General features: G+C 39.5%; 1 protein-coding gene across 2 annotated transcripts in view; it reads left to right on the forward strand.

Moving 5' to 3' along the window:
• KCNK2 (potassium two pore domain channel subfamily K member 2) overlaps nt 1-19,407 on the forward strand; it is a 208,440-nt gene that overhangs the window by 172,259 nt on the left and 16,774 nt on the right. For both annotated transcript variants that reach the window (XM_034764515.1, XM_034764516.1), the window contains one exon: nt 5,945-6,084. In XM_034764515.1, coding sequence (XP_034620406.1) covers nt 5,945-6,084 — 140 coding nt within the window. The remainder of the gene's footprint in view (nt 1-5,944; nt 6,085-19,407) is intronic.

Genomic DNA, 19,407 nt, shown 5'->3' on the forward strand with positions numbered 1-19,407 from the left:
AACCAGTTAAGGAAGAGGGCCTTTACAGCTTTCCATTTTCAATCTATGCAGTCAGCTTACTCAGAAGGCCAATATATTGGCATTGAGAAATGTAACCGCCTCTGTCCATGCAGCTCTGGCCAGGTGGAAGTCCTACCCCATTATTTATTATATTGTAATTTATATTGCCACTTGAGATCAAAATGGCTTTCAGTATTTTTGTCCTGGATGCCTTTTTCTATGACGTCTCAGAAAACAGAATACACCTCTACCTTGATATAATGCTGTCCTTGGGAGCCAAAAAATCTTACTGCATTGTAGGTGAAACTGCGTTATATCGAACTTGGTTTGACCTGCCGGAATGCGCAGCCCGCCCCCCATCCCCCCGGAGCGCTGCTTTACCGCATTATATTCAAATTCGTGTTATATTGGGTCACGTAATATCGGGGTAGAGGTGTACTTATTAGGAACTGACAGTGTATCTGTGCACCAAGCAGTTGTCCTATTTGTATGGTCAACTGCTAAAAGAAGGAAAAGACCTGTGGCATAGGAAGCATATATGATTTAATTAGTTCATATTCTTTCAAATTTATTTTTATATAGATTTTAAAATTCTGGATTTAGTTTATTGTAATATATTTAGGTTTTGGCTCATTTGACCTATGGCGGAGTCATTATTAATAAACTTGACCTGACTTGTAAGCTCACATCACAACCAGTGCAGTTTAATAAATGGTAGGATTTGCCTGCATATCTCCTGCTCGCCACTTCAAAAATTGACTCCAGAATATCATCTTTACTTGCCTCCACCTTAAAGTTCACTGGTTCTTTTCCTTACTGCGTTCTGCAGTGCTTAGATTCAGTATATTGGCATTATTGATAGTTCTTCCACTGTCTGCAGGGCACAGAAATGGCCTAACAACATTAAGATGGAGACTTAAATGTTTCCACTAATGTACTGGAGTCAATGAAATTATTTAGCCCTATAATTGAAAGCAAAGTTCAATACTAGTGACAGTTTTTCCTTCACACAACCTGGTAAAGCTGGAATGCTAAGTGTATTAGTCACTGCAGCACAGTTTGTCTTCCACCACTAGGTGATATTACTTGCCCTATAGGATATGGCTCTGCAGAAATAGATTGCAAAGCTGAGGAACAAAAGATGCATGTGGTCTTTCTGATAAGCTCTTATAACTATAACTGGGGTTACATCAGTGTTGACATAAACCACTCTTTGTCACGTCAAGTCTAGACTGGATCAATAAGCTCTACCTGGAGTGAACTATGAAGGCTACTTGAAGCTTCAGTTAGTATGGAATGTTGCCGTACAACTCCTCAATAGATCAGACTGGAGAGAGCATATTGCAATTGTGCTTCATGTTCTGCAGTAGCTGCCTATATACTTTAGGTACTAGTTACAGTTTATAAAGCCCAAATGGCCTAGTTCCCTGTTACTTTAGACTGCTTCTGCCACATATCCTGCATCTGCTTGAAAGGCTTTGGCTGGTTGTTGCAAATGTACAGCTCACCTGAGCCGGGAGAAGAGCATTCTTTATAGTGGTACTAATAATATTTGAAGCGTTAGCTTTAGAGTAACCACCTCTTTATACTGAAACTTACAACACTGGAGGGGTTATCTTGTCTCTTATTTATTTATATATATATATATTTAAATGTCTGAAACAAAAAAGAAGAAGCTACTTTTACGGAAATAATTATTCGTTTCAATGGTTGCTTAAACAATATGAAAATATACTGTATTTCTGTAAAAGTAGCTTTTTTAACATTCTCAGTTTAGTAGGCAATGGGGAGCCAATCTGGAAGTCTTTACTAAGGCAACACTTCTATTGGAGTTCAAGGGATTGTTATCTCAGTAAGGTCTGTTGGATTGGGCCCAGTTCTAGGGTGTATTAGGTAACCATTGAAAGTCCCAAATCACTTATTTGTGGGGAAGATGTGCAGAGAGGCAGCAGTAGTGTAGACTCTGTCCTGGAGCTTGATCTAAAGCCCACTGGAGTCAATGGGAAGACTCCCATTGATTTTACAGGGCTTTGGGTCAGACCCCTGGTGTACTCCACACTCCCCTGCATACTAGTTAGGAGGTCTCAGTGGTGGACCTCTATAGCACCCCATGGTGGGAGGATTATGGGCAGGCAAGGGGTGCGATCAATGGATCTATGCACAGATCAAACAGACCATGTCCCTGGGTAGAGCGGCACAGCTCTTCTCCATGGTCATTATTAGTAACTGCAACCAGGCTGCGCAAACCGCCTGGGCAAAGAACTAGAATTTTGTCCCTCAGTACTGTTTCTGCAAAGCAAAACATGTTCAAATGAGTTCAGTTTCTTGCTACATAGATCATTCTGGCTTTTAAAATAAAGATAACAATGTTGAATAAATGATTATGCTGCATAAAAGTCAATGCAAATATGTTACATATTGAACGTCTTTCTTTTTCTTTTCTTTTTACAGTATAAACTGGTAAATTCATTAGCTGGCTACTCTCATACATTTTAGTGGGGATGCATTTGCTATCATACTCATTCATCTGAACTGTAATTCAATAGTTAATGAATCTCATTAACTCTAACTTCAGAACAGTTATATTAGTGATTTGAATCCCATTCTCTTACCTATTTAATTTAATGAGATTCTTAGTTAACCTTATTACAGAACTCCATGAGGTTTAACCTTATGTGCTGAATGCTTCCCACAGCCAGAGGAAGAGAAGAAGTTAGCATATTAGCTCCAGGCTTGGTGCCACACAACCATCTCTATAGGGACTATCTGACTCCCACTTCGAATAATGCTGCAGCATGCACCATGCTTGTGACTTTACAGCTGCTAGAGAAGCTTGTTGTAGCATGGACTCAGCTTTTAGTAAGTCAGCTAAGTGCTGAGGGCTTTAAAATATATATGGGGTTTTGCATATTTAAAATAGTTTTTCCTTTATGTGCAAGACCAAGCAATTTATTTTAAACAGACACATACCTGACTTCCTATAGACTATTTCTAGACTCCAGCAAGGTTTATTGGTGGCAGAGCCATCGCTTGGAGTGGGAGCCAGCTGCAATGGGGTGAATATTCTGGGATCTAAAAGAAGAAAGTCACTTATAAAGGAAAATTTTGCTGAATGCCTCTCCTAGGCTGGTTGTTGAGTATATTTATCACACAGTTAACTTGCTGGAATTTTGCATCCTCCCTTCATGGATCACCTTTTTAACAAGAGGAGAAATAAAAATGTGCATAACGCAGATCCAATTGTTTGTTAACAAAACTCCACAGTATAAAAACTAACAAGTATATAAGAATTCAATACGATAGAAATACTACCATTTTTGTGTTAAAACTTTTTAAAAGCACCTCTGCTTTTAAAATAATGATAAAATATATGTAAGAATAGCATACGCTATGGAGAAGCAAAAAATACTGCAAAATGAAGTCTGGGATCTCCTCCCAGGCTGCTCTCATGACTAGCAAGCTCCTTAGTAATCTCATGTTCTTCTTTTTTCCGCATGTTTGTGTTCTAAGAGAAATGAGAAAAACTCCTCCCATATCACAAGCAATCCTTAAATCTTGTATTTTATCTCAAGAAATAAAAAGTGTATTGAAAAATATTCTGCCATACCAACATAAGATCCTCATTAAATTGGGAGAAATGAGTGTTACCATCTTCTGAGGATCCATCTCTTTGCACAAGTAAGGGGAATTGCAGTCCATACGAAAAAGATTTTGTATCTGATTTTTTTCATCAATACGTAACGCTGACTCAGTTAGTAGCTTAAGATTCCATTCTGTCTTGAAAGCAATTTGATAACATTTGACCAACATTTTTTAATATTAGGAACTTGTCAAATAATGTGTCAAATTACCACCTTCATTCACATCCATTTATCTCGTTGTCCAGTGGACCACATTTGAGCAAGCACACAAAAAGTTGGTAATGTCTTTTCATCATTTTTAATGGCTGTAATTTCATTTTAAACACAATAGTGGATCTTATAGTTAATATTTGTCTTGTCAAGGCAAGCACATTTTATATATCATTTGTGGCTGCTAAATTCACACTTGCAAGTGATATTTTTCCACCTTATCTCTGTCCTTCAATTACAACATTCTATAATAAGATTTTCCTCCCTATGTTGCTGATTATAAATTTCAACTCAAACCTCAGTTTTATAAGGATACTAGTCTGAGTATATAATAAGGTAAAACATAAAGATGTTGTAAAGGCCAAATAGTATAACTTGGTTCAAAAAAGAATTAGGTAAGTTCACGGAGGACAGGTTCATCAGTGGCTATTAGCCAATATGGTCAGGAATGCAATCCCATGTACCAGGTAGTAAACCACTGACCGCTAGAAACTGGGACTGGACGACAAGGAATGGATCATTTGATAATTGTCCTGTTCCGTTCCTTCCTTCTGAAGCATCTGGCACCGGCCACTGTTGTAAAATAGGATACTGGGCTAGATGGACCATTGATCTCACCAGTCTGGATATTCTTATGTTCTTATATATTTGCCTCCTCTTTTTACATTTCAGTGCCATCAGTGGAATTGCAGAATGTTACTGAATTCAGAATTTCCCTGTATTTTTGGAAGTTCATAAACAATTAAATAAAAAATCTTGTTATCCATGGGTTTACCCTCGGGTGACCAGACAGCAAGTTTGAAAAATCTGGACGTGGGTGAGGGGTAATAGTCGCCTATATAAGACAAAGCCCCAAATATCAGGACTGTCCCTATAAAATCAGGACACCTGGTCACCATACTTTACCCCAGCAGTTTTGACTGACATGAAAGTTTATTATTAGTAGATATAGCATTAAATCTATACATTAAAAAGCCTTTCCCTCTAATAAGTAATTATCAGTAGAATTCCATAATCTGTATGTTATTTCCATGTAACTGGTGGATTCATTGACTAATAACAACCACAAGTTTATAAACCTGGCTGGTTTGGATGCTGCTGCCAAATCTGCAGTCTCAGAGGCTCCAGATTGGGCTTTATCATATTATGGCCAGGCTGAATTGCTAGTGCGGGGTTTAGTGCTCAGTGTGCTATGTGGTATTAAATATAAACTACTTAATGTGGAGTGAAAGCTCTGTGGTAACCATAACTTGAATCCCCTATGGAATTGGAATGTCTATTCTTTATGATGGCCCCACCATGGGCATTTCACAGATTTTCTCTCCTTTTTAGTAAAAAGGGGAAGATGGATGGTCTTGGCACTTGGATTAAAGAGATCTGGGTTCTGTCAGTGCCAGAGATTTGCTCTGTGATCATGAGCGGTTTAGTTAGTCTCCCTGTGCTTTGGTTTCCTCATCTGTAAAATGGAGGTGATAATATTTCCTGCTTCCCAGGAGTGTGGGGAGGACAAAGTCATTCATGTTTGTGAGGGGCTCAGGGTACTAAAGTGATGGGGACCATGAATGTAGCTAGGCAGATAAAAACCTCTATTCAGTGTAGTTCTAACTGCTTCCACAAACACCCAACCCCACCCCCCAGATCCTGACATATTACCTACTCCTCCGTTAAATTTGGATCAGCCCTTAATGCTTACATAGCATAGGAGTTTGGAGCAAGTATGGAAGAACCAGCAGTGCTTATAAATAAGTTTGTCAGCTGTTGAGCATAATTATGTGGGCTCATTTTTATAATTATTATAACCTGATAGCCGTTATTGAGACACACTTATCCTTTGTGTAATGCGACGGATTTCAGTGCTTTTCTTCCAGGGATGAATTTAGCCCATTGTCTCATTCAGTGATTTTCTTTTTATTTCGTTGCCTATTCTTATTTGCACAGATGTGAAAAACTCAGTTGGAAAATAAGAATTTTTTTAAAAGCCTTAAAAATGTACATTTTTAAAAAATGAGTGTTTTAGAAAAGGAAAGCATCAAGTACAATTTTGTGTATACCAATATGAAGGACACTTTATTTTTAACTTGATTGTCTTTCAGGAGGATCAGACATTGAATACCTTGATTTTTACAAGCCAGTGGTATGGTTTTGGATCCTTGTAGGACTTGCTTATTTTGCTGCTGTCCTGAGCATGATTGGAGACTGGCTAAGAGTCATATCGAAAAAGACAAAGGAAGAGGTAAGAGCATCTTGCATGTAAGAACAATTTGCTTCTTCATTTGTATTTGGATTAGAGGACAGGAAAACATATAGTAAATGTTTGCTTTTAGGGCATGAATCAAAGTTGCCTATATATGAGGTACAGCATGGGCTGAAATAGCTGATGTCATTGTACAATTCATTTGTACCAGTTTGGTTGAATATATATTGATTTTATGACACTACTTATAAACTCAAGTAAACATAGATATCAATTAAAGGAAAATGTGTGCAATACAAAAGTACACCTATCTTGCTGGAAGGAAATGTCTATTTTTATAGGAACTATTTCTGATAGTTAACCCATGCGCTCAGTGTTTGGAGAAATAATATTTTCCTATGATTTTTTGCTATATGATACAGATATGTAAAGCAAAAGAATCAAATGTACCACTACATAGCCATATTAAGCAGTAAGAGACTCCTGGACTTGTTTTAGCGATACATTAATTTGTCTTATGTTACTTGTCATACAGTGCACTGCACCTAAGGCATGGACCATTAAAATATGCCCAGAGGTGTTTTACAATAGTCTCATTCAGTTACATACACTAATTCGCAAGTCAGATGTGTTGGTTTAAGTTCAAATGTGCTTTTTCATGTAAATGTGTTTCTGTCATTCCAATGATGATAAAGTAGTTTAATTAAAATGTAATCAGTTAGCCAAATGGCTTAGTTTCAGTAAACATTTTGGGATAAGTAAAACCTCTTTTGGTTATGGCTAATGAGAACAGGCTTGATTAAAAAGCTTTAAACATAAATTAAGAAAAAATATTTTGTTCAGAAGCAAGATATTCATTCCATGTGATCTAGGTTCACGTCATCTACAAATAATTCATCTGCAGTAATCAAAGACAATACAAGGAATCATTGTTTTCAGTGGAGATACAATGTGAACTGCTCTTCAATATCTAGCGCTGTCTTGTGTTGCTTATGTTTAGTGGTATCATTCATGTAGCTGATTGCGAAGGGTTGATATGAGTGCATTTTTAGTGTGAATTCATAGTCACTTATTCTGAGAAAAGAATTGGCATCTAATTAGTGAAAGAGTATTAATCTAACGTCCTCTCTTAGAAGACAATATGTGTATTAGTTCTGCAGTAGTTAAAGAAGATAGCTGCTCATCTTGGCCCTATTCCTGCAAACCCTCTAAGGATATTTGTAACTTTACTCACGTAAGTATTCCGTCTGAAGTCAATGACACTACACATGTGATTACTTGCATGCACAATATGTTTAACCGTTTGCAGGTTTGGAACCCTGCTCTCTGGAAAAGTGGTGAAGGAATCTATGATGCCCACTCAGCACTGGCTGCTAGTAAATAAACAAAAAGAACAGGAGTACTTGTGGCACCTTAGAGACTAACAAATTTATCTCAGCATAAGCTTTCGTGGGCTACAGCTCACTTCTTCAGATGCATAGAGTGGAACACAATCTGTATGTATAAATATCGTCTGTCTGTGTGTCTCTAAGGTGCCACAAGTACTCCTGTTCTTTTTGCGGATACAGACTAACACGGCTGCTACTTTGAAACCAGTAAATAAACAGATTACTTCAGATTTTGCTGTTACAGCCTTAGTAATCTGAGCATAGGGAGTGCATGAGTCTTCCATTTGGGGAGGCTCACATGCGAGCGCCGGAAGTTCCCTAGAAGTGGGTTGGGCCACTGGCACCTGGACCATGGCCCCGCTCCAACTCAGCCTCTTTTCCCCCTCCCAAATTCCCACCCTGGCTCCACCTCTGGCCTCCCCTGAGACCCCGCCTACCACTCACTCCTCTCCGCCCCTTCTCCCTAGGCCCCCGCCACTCGTTTCTCTTGGTCCCCGTCCCGGAATGGCAGGGACCACGATGGGGTCATGGCTCCATCACTTTTTCCTGCCTTAGGTGAGCGACGGAAGAGAGGGGGCAGAGGGGGGCGGGCAGGGGGAGGCCATGGGGGATGAAGCAGAGCAGGGGCGGGAAGAGGCGGACCAAGGGTGGAGCCTCGGGGGAAAAGGCAGGGAGGAGTGTGGGTGTGGGGAGGGCTTCGGGGAAAGTGGTGCTGGGGTGAGGCAGAGCGTGGGCATGGCCATGGTCCAGGTGCTGTTCCACCCCCTTGTATCGAGCTTTGCGTCCGGCACTCCAGAGGTGGTGGTGGGCTGGCACACTTCCGGAGGGGTGACCTGCGCCACAGCCACGGCATTTCCCCCCTGCCTGGCTGGACTTTTGCCTCCCCTGACCTTTTATCTGCACCACCCATGAATCTGAGTCTGACACATTTGACAAAAAACCTCTCTCTCTCTCTGTTACACTGAGGCAATTGCAGTCAGCTAGGTCTTGTACTCCTGATATTCCATCTGAATCTTTCATTTACAGGGCCTTCTTAGTTCAGGAAAGCTCTCTTCAGGGTTTAGAGCAAGGCCTTTCTGTTCATGTCAGTGCATCTTTACTAATTAGATCTCCTTTTCCTTCATCATCTATTATTTTTGGACTATTTTCTTTCATCCAGTTTTCTGAAAGAAACAAGCTGATCTCTGTGGGCATGTATCCACATTTTGTTTACGTTCTCTTTAAAGCTTGTTGAGTATCCCAGATACTCTGTGTGGAGATGGGCACTTCATTACTAAGGGAGAGAGTTTCAGAAGTACCTAAAAGGCCTTGCCTAGGGGCAAAAGTCCCATTGTAAGTCAACAGAACTAGTGCTCCTAAATCCCGTTTACACTTTTGAAAGCTCTCCAGAAATTAACGTTTACCATATCTATTGGTTTCAGTGAACATGCTTTGAATTCTGTGAAACTTTAAGGACTTAATTTAATATTTTTGGAACATTATGGTGTTGTGGTTGATGCACTGGCTTGGGATTCTAGGTTAGGTTCCTTTGTCTGCCATGGATTTCCTGTGTCCCCTTGTGCAAGTCACGTAAAACTGATTCTCATTCACATTAACTTCTGACTGGAGAGTATAAATGAGAACCTGGTCCTTAATCTCTCTGTGCTTCAGTTTCCCATCTGTAGAACAGCGATAATAAAGCTTCCTTTCATATACCCTTTTGTTTCTCTATTAAGCTATGTCTACACTTGAAGCTGGGGATGTGATTCCCAGCTTGCGTAGACATATCCGCATTCGCTCTCTTTGAGCTGCCATGCTAAAAATAACACTGTCAATGCGGTGGCATCGGAGGCACCTCTGGCTAGCTGCCCAAGTACATGCCCAGAGGGTCTGGGTAGGTACATACTCAGGATGGCTAGCCCGAGCTGCCGCCCATGCTACTCCAGCTATGCTGCTATTTTTAGCACACTAGCTCGAGCAGAGATAGAGCTGGTATGTCTACATGAGCTGGGAATCGCACCCCCTGCTCCAAGTGTAGATGTGGCCTTAGATTGTGAGCTCTTTGGGTGAGACACTATCGGTACCAAATGTTTGTACAGCACCTAGCAAAACGGAGCCCTAATTTTGATTGAGGCCTCTGTGTACTACTGTCTCATACATTACGATTTATTTTTATTAATTGGACTTGGGATTTTTTTAAAACTTCGCGTGTTGATTTTAACTATGCACTGTAGGCATTTGAGTCCAAACTCAATTCTGGGTAATATTTAAACAAATACAAGTTTGGATGCTTTTAAATTCATTCCCCTATTGCATATTAAGTAAAATGATATTTCCCAGGTGATGCAGCACTCTACAGTACCAAACATATTTCCCTCAAGCACCAAAAATGCATACCCTATTCCCTTTCCTCTCCCTTTTCTCTTTTGTAGCCTCAACAAGCATATTCATTGTGGCTACAGAAAGGAACATTTCATTCTTCAGATATATGTATATATTCATGTTCCCTTAGCTAATGCAGGGGTACAGAATATTGTGATACACTTTTCTCTCGCTCTCTGTTTTTTTGTTTTTTTTTTAAAGGTCAGAATAAATACAGCCATAGAATAGCTGGCACTATTTGCTCAAGTAATTGCATCCCTCAGGTACTGAAATTTTCATTGTGTTGAAAAGCAAAGACTCACTGTGTGCTTCTTTATCCCATTGCTCAAGCATGTCTGTGAGTACTCACAACAGAGAGGGTTGTAGCCATAGCTGTTAAGGTTTCAGAAGTAACAGAAATCAGCTTGAGCAGACTGAGTTTTGGCCCATTTTTGTGCTATTCTAAGAAAATATTAAAACACTATTTTTCTATTCTACTCTTGTGCACTTTGTATAAAGGAAGTTATATAAAAGTGTATGGTATTATGCTGTAAGTCTTGTCTGGAAGAAGTTTTTTCTATGTTGATAAATCGTAAAAGCTAAACTTGAAAAACCCTATTACCTCATTTAGTGTTTTCTCCAATCATACAGGATGGTTCCTTGCCCTCTTGTGCAAAGAGTTCACTCTACAAGTGACTTTACTAGGTCAAACATGCTACTCCATTAGTATCATTTTGAGGCTGACTTTTCGACTGTCTGAGGACCTCATGATGAAGAAGTTCATAGATTTTTAAGGCCAGAAGGGACCATTATGATCACCTGACTAATCTCCTGTCTAACACAAGCCATAAGATTTCCCTATATTAATTCCTGTTTTGAGTCCAATAGCTGTGCTTGAGCTAGAGCAGGGGTCGGCAACGTTTGGCACGCGGCTTGCCAGGGTAAGCACCCTAGCAGGCCGGGCCAGTTTATTTACCTGCTGACGCGGCAGGTTCGGCTGATCGCGGCCCCCACTTGCCACGGTTCACTGTCGCAGACCAATGGGGGCGTCGGGAAGCGGCGCGGGAGAGGGATGTGCTGGCCGCGGCTTCCCAACGCCCCCATTGGCCCGGGACAGAGAACCGCAGCCAGTTGGAGCCGTGATCGGCTGAACCTGCTGCGTCAGCAGGTAAATAAACTGGCCCGGCCCGCCAGGGTGCTTACCCTGGCGAGCCGCATACCAAACGTTGCCGACCCCTGAGCTAGAGAATGTCTTTTAGAAAAACATCCAATCTTTATTTTAAAATTTCCAGGGATGGAGACTCCACTGCAACCCTTAATAAGATATTCCAATAATTAATCATTCTCACTTCCAAAAATGTACATGCCATTCCCGTCTGAAATTGTCTAGCTTCAACTTCCAGCTGTTGGTTCTTGTTATACCACCTAGACAGGAGAACCCTCATTATCAGATTCCTGTTCCCCAAGTTGGTACTTGCAGACTGTGATCAGGTCTTTGATAAGATAACCAGACTGAGCTCCTTGAACCTTTCGTTATAAGCCACGTTTTCTAATCCTTTAATCATTATCCTAGCTCTTCTCTGAACCCTTTTCAACATCTTTCTTGAAATATGGACACCAAAACTGAACGCAGTACTCCAGTAGATTGCACTACTGCCATATATAGCGGTAATATACTCCTACTTGATATCCCTGTTTATACATCCAAGGATTGAATTAGTCCTTTTGGCCACAGCGTTGCACCGGAAGTTCATGTTCAGCTGATTTTCCTCTCTGGTTTCTCTTTGGTTCCTCTATGGTTCCCAAATCTTTTGCAGTAAAATATTCTTAAACAATTCCCAATTATTATTATTATTCATATTTTTCCATTTAAATTGTTTTTTCCAGCTGATTTGGCTCAGAATATTTTTCAACTTTGGGATATTGGCCCTTTAAAAGCACCAAGTAAATATACTACTGGTTTAGACTTTATTATGTGTGCACATTACAAATGTAATCCAGTCTTGATCACTTGCACCAAAGCAACCACTGATTTTTTTTTTTTTTTTTTTAGGTCTGAGATCAAGTCCCTCTTTATCTGACAATGTGAGGTCTAATATAGAATTTCCCCATATATTGGATGCAACGTTTTTTTGAGTGAGAAATTTGTCGTCTATAATTTTTTTAGAAATCCCAAGGAAGTTTTAGTACTGGCAGCATGAGATCACCTGCATATGTCACTCAGATTGAAGTCCTCCATGATAATGCTATTTTTTACCCCTACACTTTGTAGATAAATGTGTAATGAGGCAGTCATTCTCTAATGTCATTTAGACAGCAATTAGTATTCCATTTTGTGCTTTATCTGTTAGAACGTTAATCCATAAGGATTCAGGATCAGCGTGCCATTCCCCCTCCCTTTTTGCCAACTCATATCTTCCTAAATAAGTTATAACCAAGGATTTTAAGATTCCAATCATGTGAAACTTCAAACCAAGTTTCAGTAATATCAACTTGGTCAAATTCATACTCATAAATGAGCAATTCTGTTCCATCTTGTTTATTATCTGGGCTCCTAGCATTGATGCACAGTCAATTTAAGAATTTCTTCTCTTCAAGTCCCCTGGTTTGAATGATTTAGTTAGGGATTGGTCCTGCTTTGAGCAGGCGGTTGGACTAGATGACCTACTGAGGTCTCTTCCAACCCTGATATTCTATGATTCTATGATTCCTTGATTAAAATTGTATTCCTTACATCTTGATTTTATGCTAAATGGGTGCTCCTTTGTTCCCCTTTCCCTTTTGTTGTTGGGAAAACCCACTTGACAGTATTCTACTGTTGAGAATAGTCCACTTCCACTTTAATTGAATTCTCGTTAGCACTTGGTAAGGCAACTCCCATCTTTTCATGTATTGTGTATATATACCTGCCTACTGTTTTTTTTCCACCCCATGCATCTGATGAAGTGGGTTTTAGCCCACGAAAGCTTATGCCAAAATAAATTTGTTAGTCTCTAAGGTGCCACAAGTACTCCTCGTTGTTTTTGCTGATACAGACTAACACGGCTACCACTCTGAAACCTGTCACCACTTGACTTTCTGTCATCCTGGCCTCCCCACAAGGTTCTGCACCCGAGGAAGCCAGAGCAGATTCTGAGTGAACCTGAGTATTGTATTTGTTTGGCTTTCAGGTAGACATTGGAGCCAAGTTCACCCATGGTCTGTTCTGGTTTTCACTGTGTAGATTCTGGTGGAGGTCCCTGATTGGAACTCAGATGCCACAATGATGACTGCAATAGAAAGTTCTAAATAGCAGCGTGATGATTTACTACACATCAGGGACATTTGATTCTCTTTCCGACTCTGGAGGAATTGCTCATTATGTTGTAATCCAGAAAAATGAAATTGATGAATTCCAATGAGAGAGAGAGAGAGAGAGAGTTTAGTATAAAATCCATAATGCCATAAATGATGCATGGCTAAAACTGAAATAATTCAATCTATTTAGTGGACTATATTGGACTCCGTTAAAATATTCTGCTTAAAATTAAGGACAATAGGGATTTACTGAAGGTGTGAAGTAGAAATTGAAAAGCATTAGTATATCATGGGTAGTAGAACCATGCGTAACTGACGGATTATGAGACAGGTTAAAGCTATATTAGATGTCAAAATACAAGCTATGCCTACCTTTCTGCTTTCATTCCCCAATACTCCTCCACTTGCTCCTTCTGCCTTCTCAATCCTCTCTCCTTTTGTCTCCTCCGCCCACTCTCTGCTTTACACCTTCACTCATACTGCTTGCCTCACTGTTCTCATATGCAAACTAGCTTTTGCAATCCACTGTTTTTTTCCAGTAACTCTTCCTACCACCTTTTCATCATCAATAATCCCCAGAGCTTCCCTCACCTGAACTATAGTCCAGTCTCATTTGTTTGTCTCCGATAACTTGGCTTATAAATTCTTTATGACATTTTGTCTGGCTCTATTAATTAAACACAATATACATTTATAATAAATGACTTAAAAATGATGGGCTCAAACAGCCATATCAGGGAAAGATCCCATTGAAGTCAAGGAGAACTTTGAGTTAGAAAGGATTGCAGGATATGGGCCAATCATAATAATAAGCTACCCCAGCCTTCTGTGCAGTATTATGAACAACATTAATCCTAACTATCCTTACTTATTGGAAGAAGTGGCTACCTTAAGCTTTCATAATGGCAAAACCAATTGTGTCATTGGAAGAGTATCTGTCCCACTACAGAAACTGAATTGCATTTAAACAGGCAGCAGGTTCTGACGGAATGATAGACGGATTGCAGAATAATTCTGATGTATTTTAAAAACCTATGAAGAAACTTTATGGACCCTTTGGAAAAGGAATAATAGTATTGCCTGCATAAATTATTAAATTTTCTATCAGAAAATAATTGTGTGCATATTTTCCTTTTTTTCTCCTTTGTTGTTTGAACAATTTATACAAGAAATATAATATTAAGAATATATTTTTAAAAATATATTCAAGCATGCAGTAACTTGAACTCTCTCCAGATACAGACACAGAACCAGAGGTTTCAGAAAATCTATTTGATAAATACTGTAGCAGGCAGCTCACTAGCTCCGTGTAAAAATGAAGACATGCCCTCCAGAAGTTAAATGTAGATGAATGATATTCTATTAGTATTGAAGAAATGCAGCTTCAGTATTTGCTGAAAGGCACTAATGTTGGCTGTATGATTCAACAAAACTACAGTATGACTCCATTAATTTGCCACAATGTCTGAGAGAACATTTGAAAAGAGCTAAAAACTTATGAGATAAATATTGGTTAAAAGAAATTTTGCTGCTGCAGCATGTTTTATTCAACCAAGCTGCGGTAGCTGATGACAATCCTGGGTTCCTAATGTTGGTAGAGTTACACAGCTATAAACATATTACAAATACAGCAATAAGGCCAGCAAATTGCCCAGATTTTATGGTAGATTTGTCATGACCCTTTACTAAGAAAAGTGGAACTGATTGTAAATTAGTTGATATGGGCAGACATAGCATTTCCTTATTAATGCAGTTCTGTAAGGTTTGGTAGGGAGTGTTAGCTTGCTAAAGCAGAGCCTTATACTATCTGGTTTACAAGGAGGGTATAACTTTAATAGTATTAACAGCTAACCATGTTTTTTTTCTTATAGTTCAAGGGCTACAGGCCTGCCTTTCTAAAGCACAAGATTCTATTAGCTTTGCCCCTGTTCCCACTGATCAATAGCAAAATTCCTGACATGGTGAGAATCAGGAGCAGATTAGCCCTATTATTAAGTACGTTAACTCATTAAGGATAAGTGTTCTTTAAACTACACCAGTGGAATAGATCCTGGATTCCTGTTCAATCTGCTGTAATCTGGTATGGCAGCACAAAGAAGTCCGAACGCCAGCTTTAACAAGTCATTTGTGGATTTTCCCAGCACAGAGAAATTACTGCCTCCTTCCCACTACTGGCTTTAGGCATAGGGGGAGGAGGCATGGCTGCAATACTATTCCACTGTGGTCATCTCCAACTGGGAGAATAGCCTTCTGAACGCCAATACCAGCCCAGGCAACTGAGAGCAGCCCTCAGGATGTTCTAAGTTGCTCCAGGGACCAGTCCAGCCCCAGTTGTAAAGCACCCATCCCCTCCTGCCCTCCTCCCCAGCCCCTGTGCAAATCAACCATGTTTTATTATATGTCTTTGATATCTGCTTTCATATATTGCCATAATAATCCACATACCTCTATTACTGTTGCTTGGGGTTTTTTTTGCTAAAATCAAGAGTAGTGTATCTGTCCTTAATTGGGATTTAGGAGATAGTCTTGTTGATAATTAATCTTGTCTAAATTCTACAGTCCTATGTGCCCTTTTCTGCCTTTGCTAATGTAGCTATATTTTGCTTATAAAGGAATTTACAGAAGGTATGGAGGTAATAATACATTTTATTGTCCCAACAGAAATAACATTCATAATGCCATTTTTGAGATCCCACAGGTAAGTCTGTCAGGAATAAGTGGTGTTGTGTTGAAAAACTACACGGCCCCACTGATGTTACACTTCCTTTGATTTTTTTTTAAATGAATTGTTTATATTTTTAAAATAGAATTATTTTGATGACATGCCATTGCATTGCTGAAGATTTTTAATTATGGGGGGTACTCAGTAATATCTCGATGTTTTTAATGTTAAAAGGATGATAACCAACATGCCTGTCAGAGTTCAGATGACCCTAAATCGAAATTAGCACACTTGAGAGTTTGAAATGTATCTAATGGGGTGGGAAGTGAAAGACAAGCAGCGACAAAGGTGGGAGTTTTTGAGGATAGATCTGTTGCTAGAATCAATTCATACAGCAAGATACACTAGCAGTCAAAAAGGCAGGGGAACATGCTGTGCACACTAATCTTAAGTAGGTGATCTGCCTCTCTGAAGTTCAGCTTTGACAGTACTAGCTTTCCTCAAACTTCCTCCTCTTCGTTATTCTCTAGACTTTGATTACTCTGAACTCTGATTTGGTCTTTTGACTATATATTCCCTTGAAAGGTAAGATTTCAGCAGGAGTTCTCCCTTGTAGGATTTCTCTTGACTTCTGAGTGCTGCTGCTCTTAAATTGTGAGAATACATGCCCAAGTCAAGTATCTTAATAATTTAGGCTGGGATTTTCACAGGAGCCTAAGGGACTTAGAAGCTCAAATCCCATTGAAATTCAATGGAAGCTGAGTGCCTAGCTCCCTTAGACTCCTTTGAAAATCGCAGCCTCAGGCTCTGATGCTGGTCCTGTTCAAGTTGGTGGGATAATTTCCATTGACTTGAACGTAGTTGGATAAGGCCTTTAAAGACTAGATCTGGAACTTCAGCAATGAAAAATAGTGACTTCACTTTGCTTTGAAATTTGAGGGGGAAACTATTATACTTGTAGGTAGAGCCTATGGTAGGTAGGTCCCACAGGACCTACCTACCATAATAGAGGGAGCAGGTAAAATGTACTTTGTTGTGGGCAGGATTGGCTGGACAAAAAAAAACCCAGACTGTGGTAATTTGCAGGAAAACTCTAAATCTCTCATCAGTTTGTTGTAAATAGAATTTCAGCAATGTAAAGCCATTTGGGGTATTTTTAAAAATAAACGTTTTAATAGTTAAATTTAAGTGAGGGATTTTAGAGTAGCTTGTGAATAGTCATGTCCAGCTGCTGTTTGATGGAGAAAATTGACAATGTGTCATGTAAGTCTACTTCCCAGTGTAGACGCCACGCCAGAAAAGACTACTGCATCATCAAACATGTCTAGCTCCATCTATAAGAAATGTTAAAAGTTACAAGATGCTGATATGTGGCTCAACTAGTAAAGAATTAAAGGATGTGTGACAGGGTCAGGCCAGATGGCCACAGGAGAGCGGTGGAAGGTAGATACATTAGCCCCAGATTAAGCAGGTCACTTTTCCCAGGCTAATTAGGACATCTGGAGCCAATTAGGAAGCCACTAGAACCAATTAATGCAGGTGGGCTAATCAGAGCACCTGGTTAAAAAAGACCTCCCTTCAGTCAGTGAAGGGTGCGCAAGGAGCTGAGAATGAGAGGGCGTGCTGCTGGAGGACTGAGGAGTACAAATGCTATATGGCATCAGGAGAAAGGTTCTGTGGTGAGGATAAAAAAAGTGCTGGGGGGAGATCATGGGGAAGTGGCCCAGGGAGTTGTAGTTGTCACACAGCTGTTGCAGGACACATTGTAGACAGCTGCAATCCACAGGGCCTGGGATGGAAACCGGAGTAGAGGGCGGGCCCGGTTTCCCCCCATCCCCCTGACCCAAAGATTTGGGTGTTTTGGTGCATAATCAGCTGAACATGAGCTCTCAATGTGATGCTTTACCCAAAAGAGCTAATGTGATCCTGGGATGCATAAACCGGAAGCTCGAATAGGAGTAGAGAGGTTATTTTACCTCTGCATTAGGCAGTGGTGTGACTGCTGCTGGAATATTGTGTTCAGTTCTGGTGCCCACAGTTCAAGAAGGATGTTGATAAACTGGAGAGGGTTTTGAGAAGAGCCACAAGAATAATTAAAGGGCTGGAAAACATGCCTTATAGTAACAGTTTAAAAGCTCAATCTATTTAGCTTAACAAAGAGAAGATTAAGTGGTGACTCGATTACTGTCTTAATATCTACATGGGGAGCAAACATTTAATTATGGGCTTTTCAGTCCAGCAGACAAAGATTTAATGAGATCCAATGCTTGGAAGTTGAAGCTAGACAAATTCAGACTGGAAATAAGGCATACATTTTTGGCAGTGAGGGTAATTAACTATTGGAATTCTCCATCTGTGACAAATTCTAAATCAAGATTGGATGTTTTTCTAATAGATATGCTCTAGGAATTTTTGGGGAAGTTCTATGTCCTGTATTATACAGGAGATCGGGCTAGATGATCACAATCGTCCCTTCTAGCCTTGGAATCTATGAATAAAAGCAATTTGTCACTGGGAGTATATTTACATAAGTATGTAGTATGTTACAAGGACAAAAAATAAATGTTAATCTTAAGTAGTATATTACGCTATATTTGTTTCTGAAATAATGGAAAGGCTGGGACTCTTTTCAAAAAAATATCACCTGTTATACAGCATTTTCAATTATCTGCAAGAAAATATAAAATCATTGATGGTAAAGTTTTCAGATGACGAAAACAATTGGTGAAATGGTAAATATATATAAGGTCAGGTCAGTTCTAGAAAGCAATATGGATACTGGGTAAGCTGGGCTCATTTGAATGGATGTTTTTAATAAAGTAAAATAAAAGATCATACATCTAAGAACAAAAAGTGTAGTTATTGTATTCCCAAGGCTTCCTTCCGCATCTAACTGCCTGCCACAGCTACCAACTTTTGTGCAGCTTTAGGTAAATTGAAGGTTATGGTTATATACAAATTACTTGCAAATATGTAAATTATGCAGTGAGATAATTTGTATCTTTGCAAATAATTTGCATAAAGTTTCACAAATGGAACTGGACAAAACTTGACAGCTCCGCAAAAATAAGTTGGAGTGAAAGGTGAACAAAGGGGTAAATTTAAGCTGAATATCAGAGAAGATTTCCTAATTACAAGGATAATTAGTCTGTGGAGTAAACTTCTCTAGGGCGTGGTGAGAACCCCTATACTTCAGTAATGGTATAACTGGATTAAGTATGAGTGGAAAATGTACTACAGTGAGGAATCTTGCATTAACTTTGGTGTGTGAAAAGATATATGAACAAAAAGCTATATGAAAAGGTTGCAAAGTAAAACACTCAAAAAATAGGAAATTCTACCTTTTGTGCATATGGACTGTGATGTCTATTACTATGTGTATGTAAAGCATCTAGCACTATGGGGCATAATCTCATCTGGGGCCTCTGGATACCACTGGAATACAAATGGATGATGTTATGATATAGATGTCACATATTTAAATTTTAGGAGACCTATGAAAAAACTGAAAGGAGATGCAGAGGTATTCTTTGCTAAATGACTCCTAAATATTTTCCAATTGCACTGTGCTGTATAATGGGCCAAATTCATTACTACTGTAAATGTTCATGTCAGTGCAGTTACACCAGTGATGAGTTTAGCCCAGCTTGACTTTCTCTCTCAAAATGTAACAAT

Source organism: Trachemys scripta, chromosome 3, assembly GCF_013100865.1.
Source record: "Trachemys scripta elegans isolate TJP31775 chromosome 3, CAS_Tse_1.0, whole genome shotgun sequence".
NCBI classification, from domain to species: Eukaryota; Metazoa; Chordata; order Testudines; family Emydidae; genus Trachemys; species Trachemys scripta.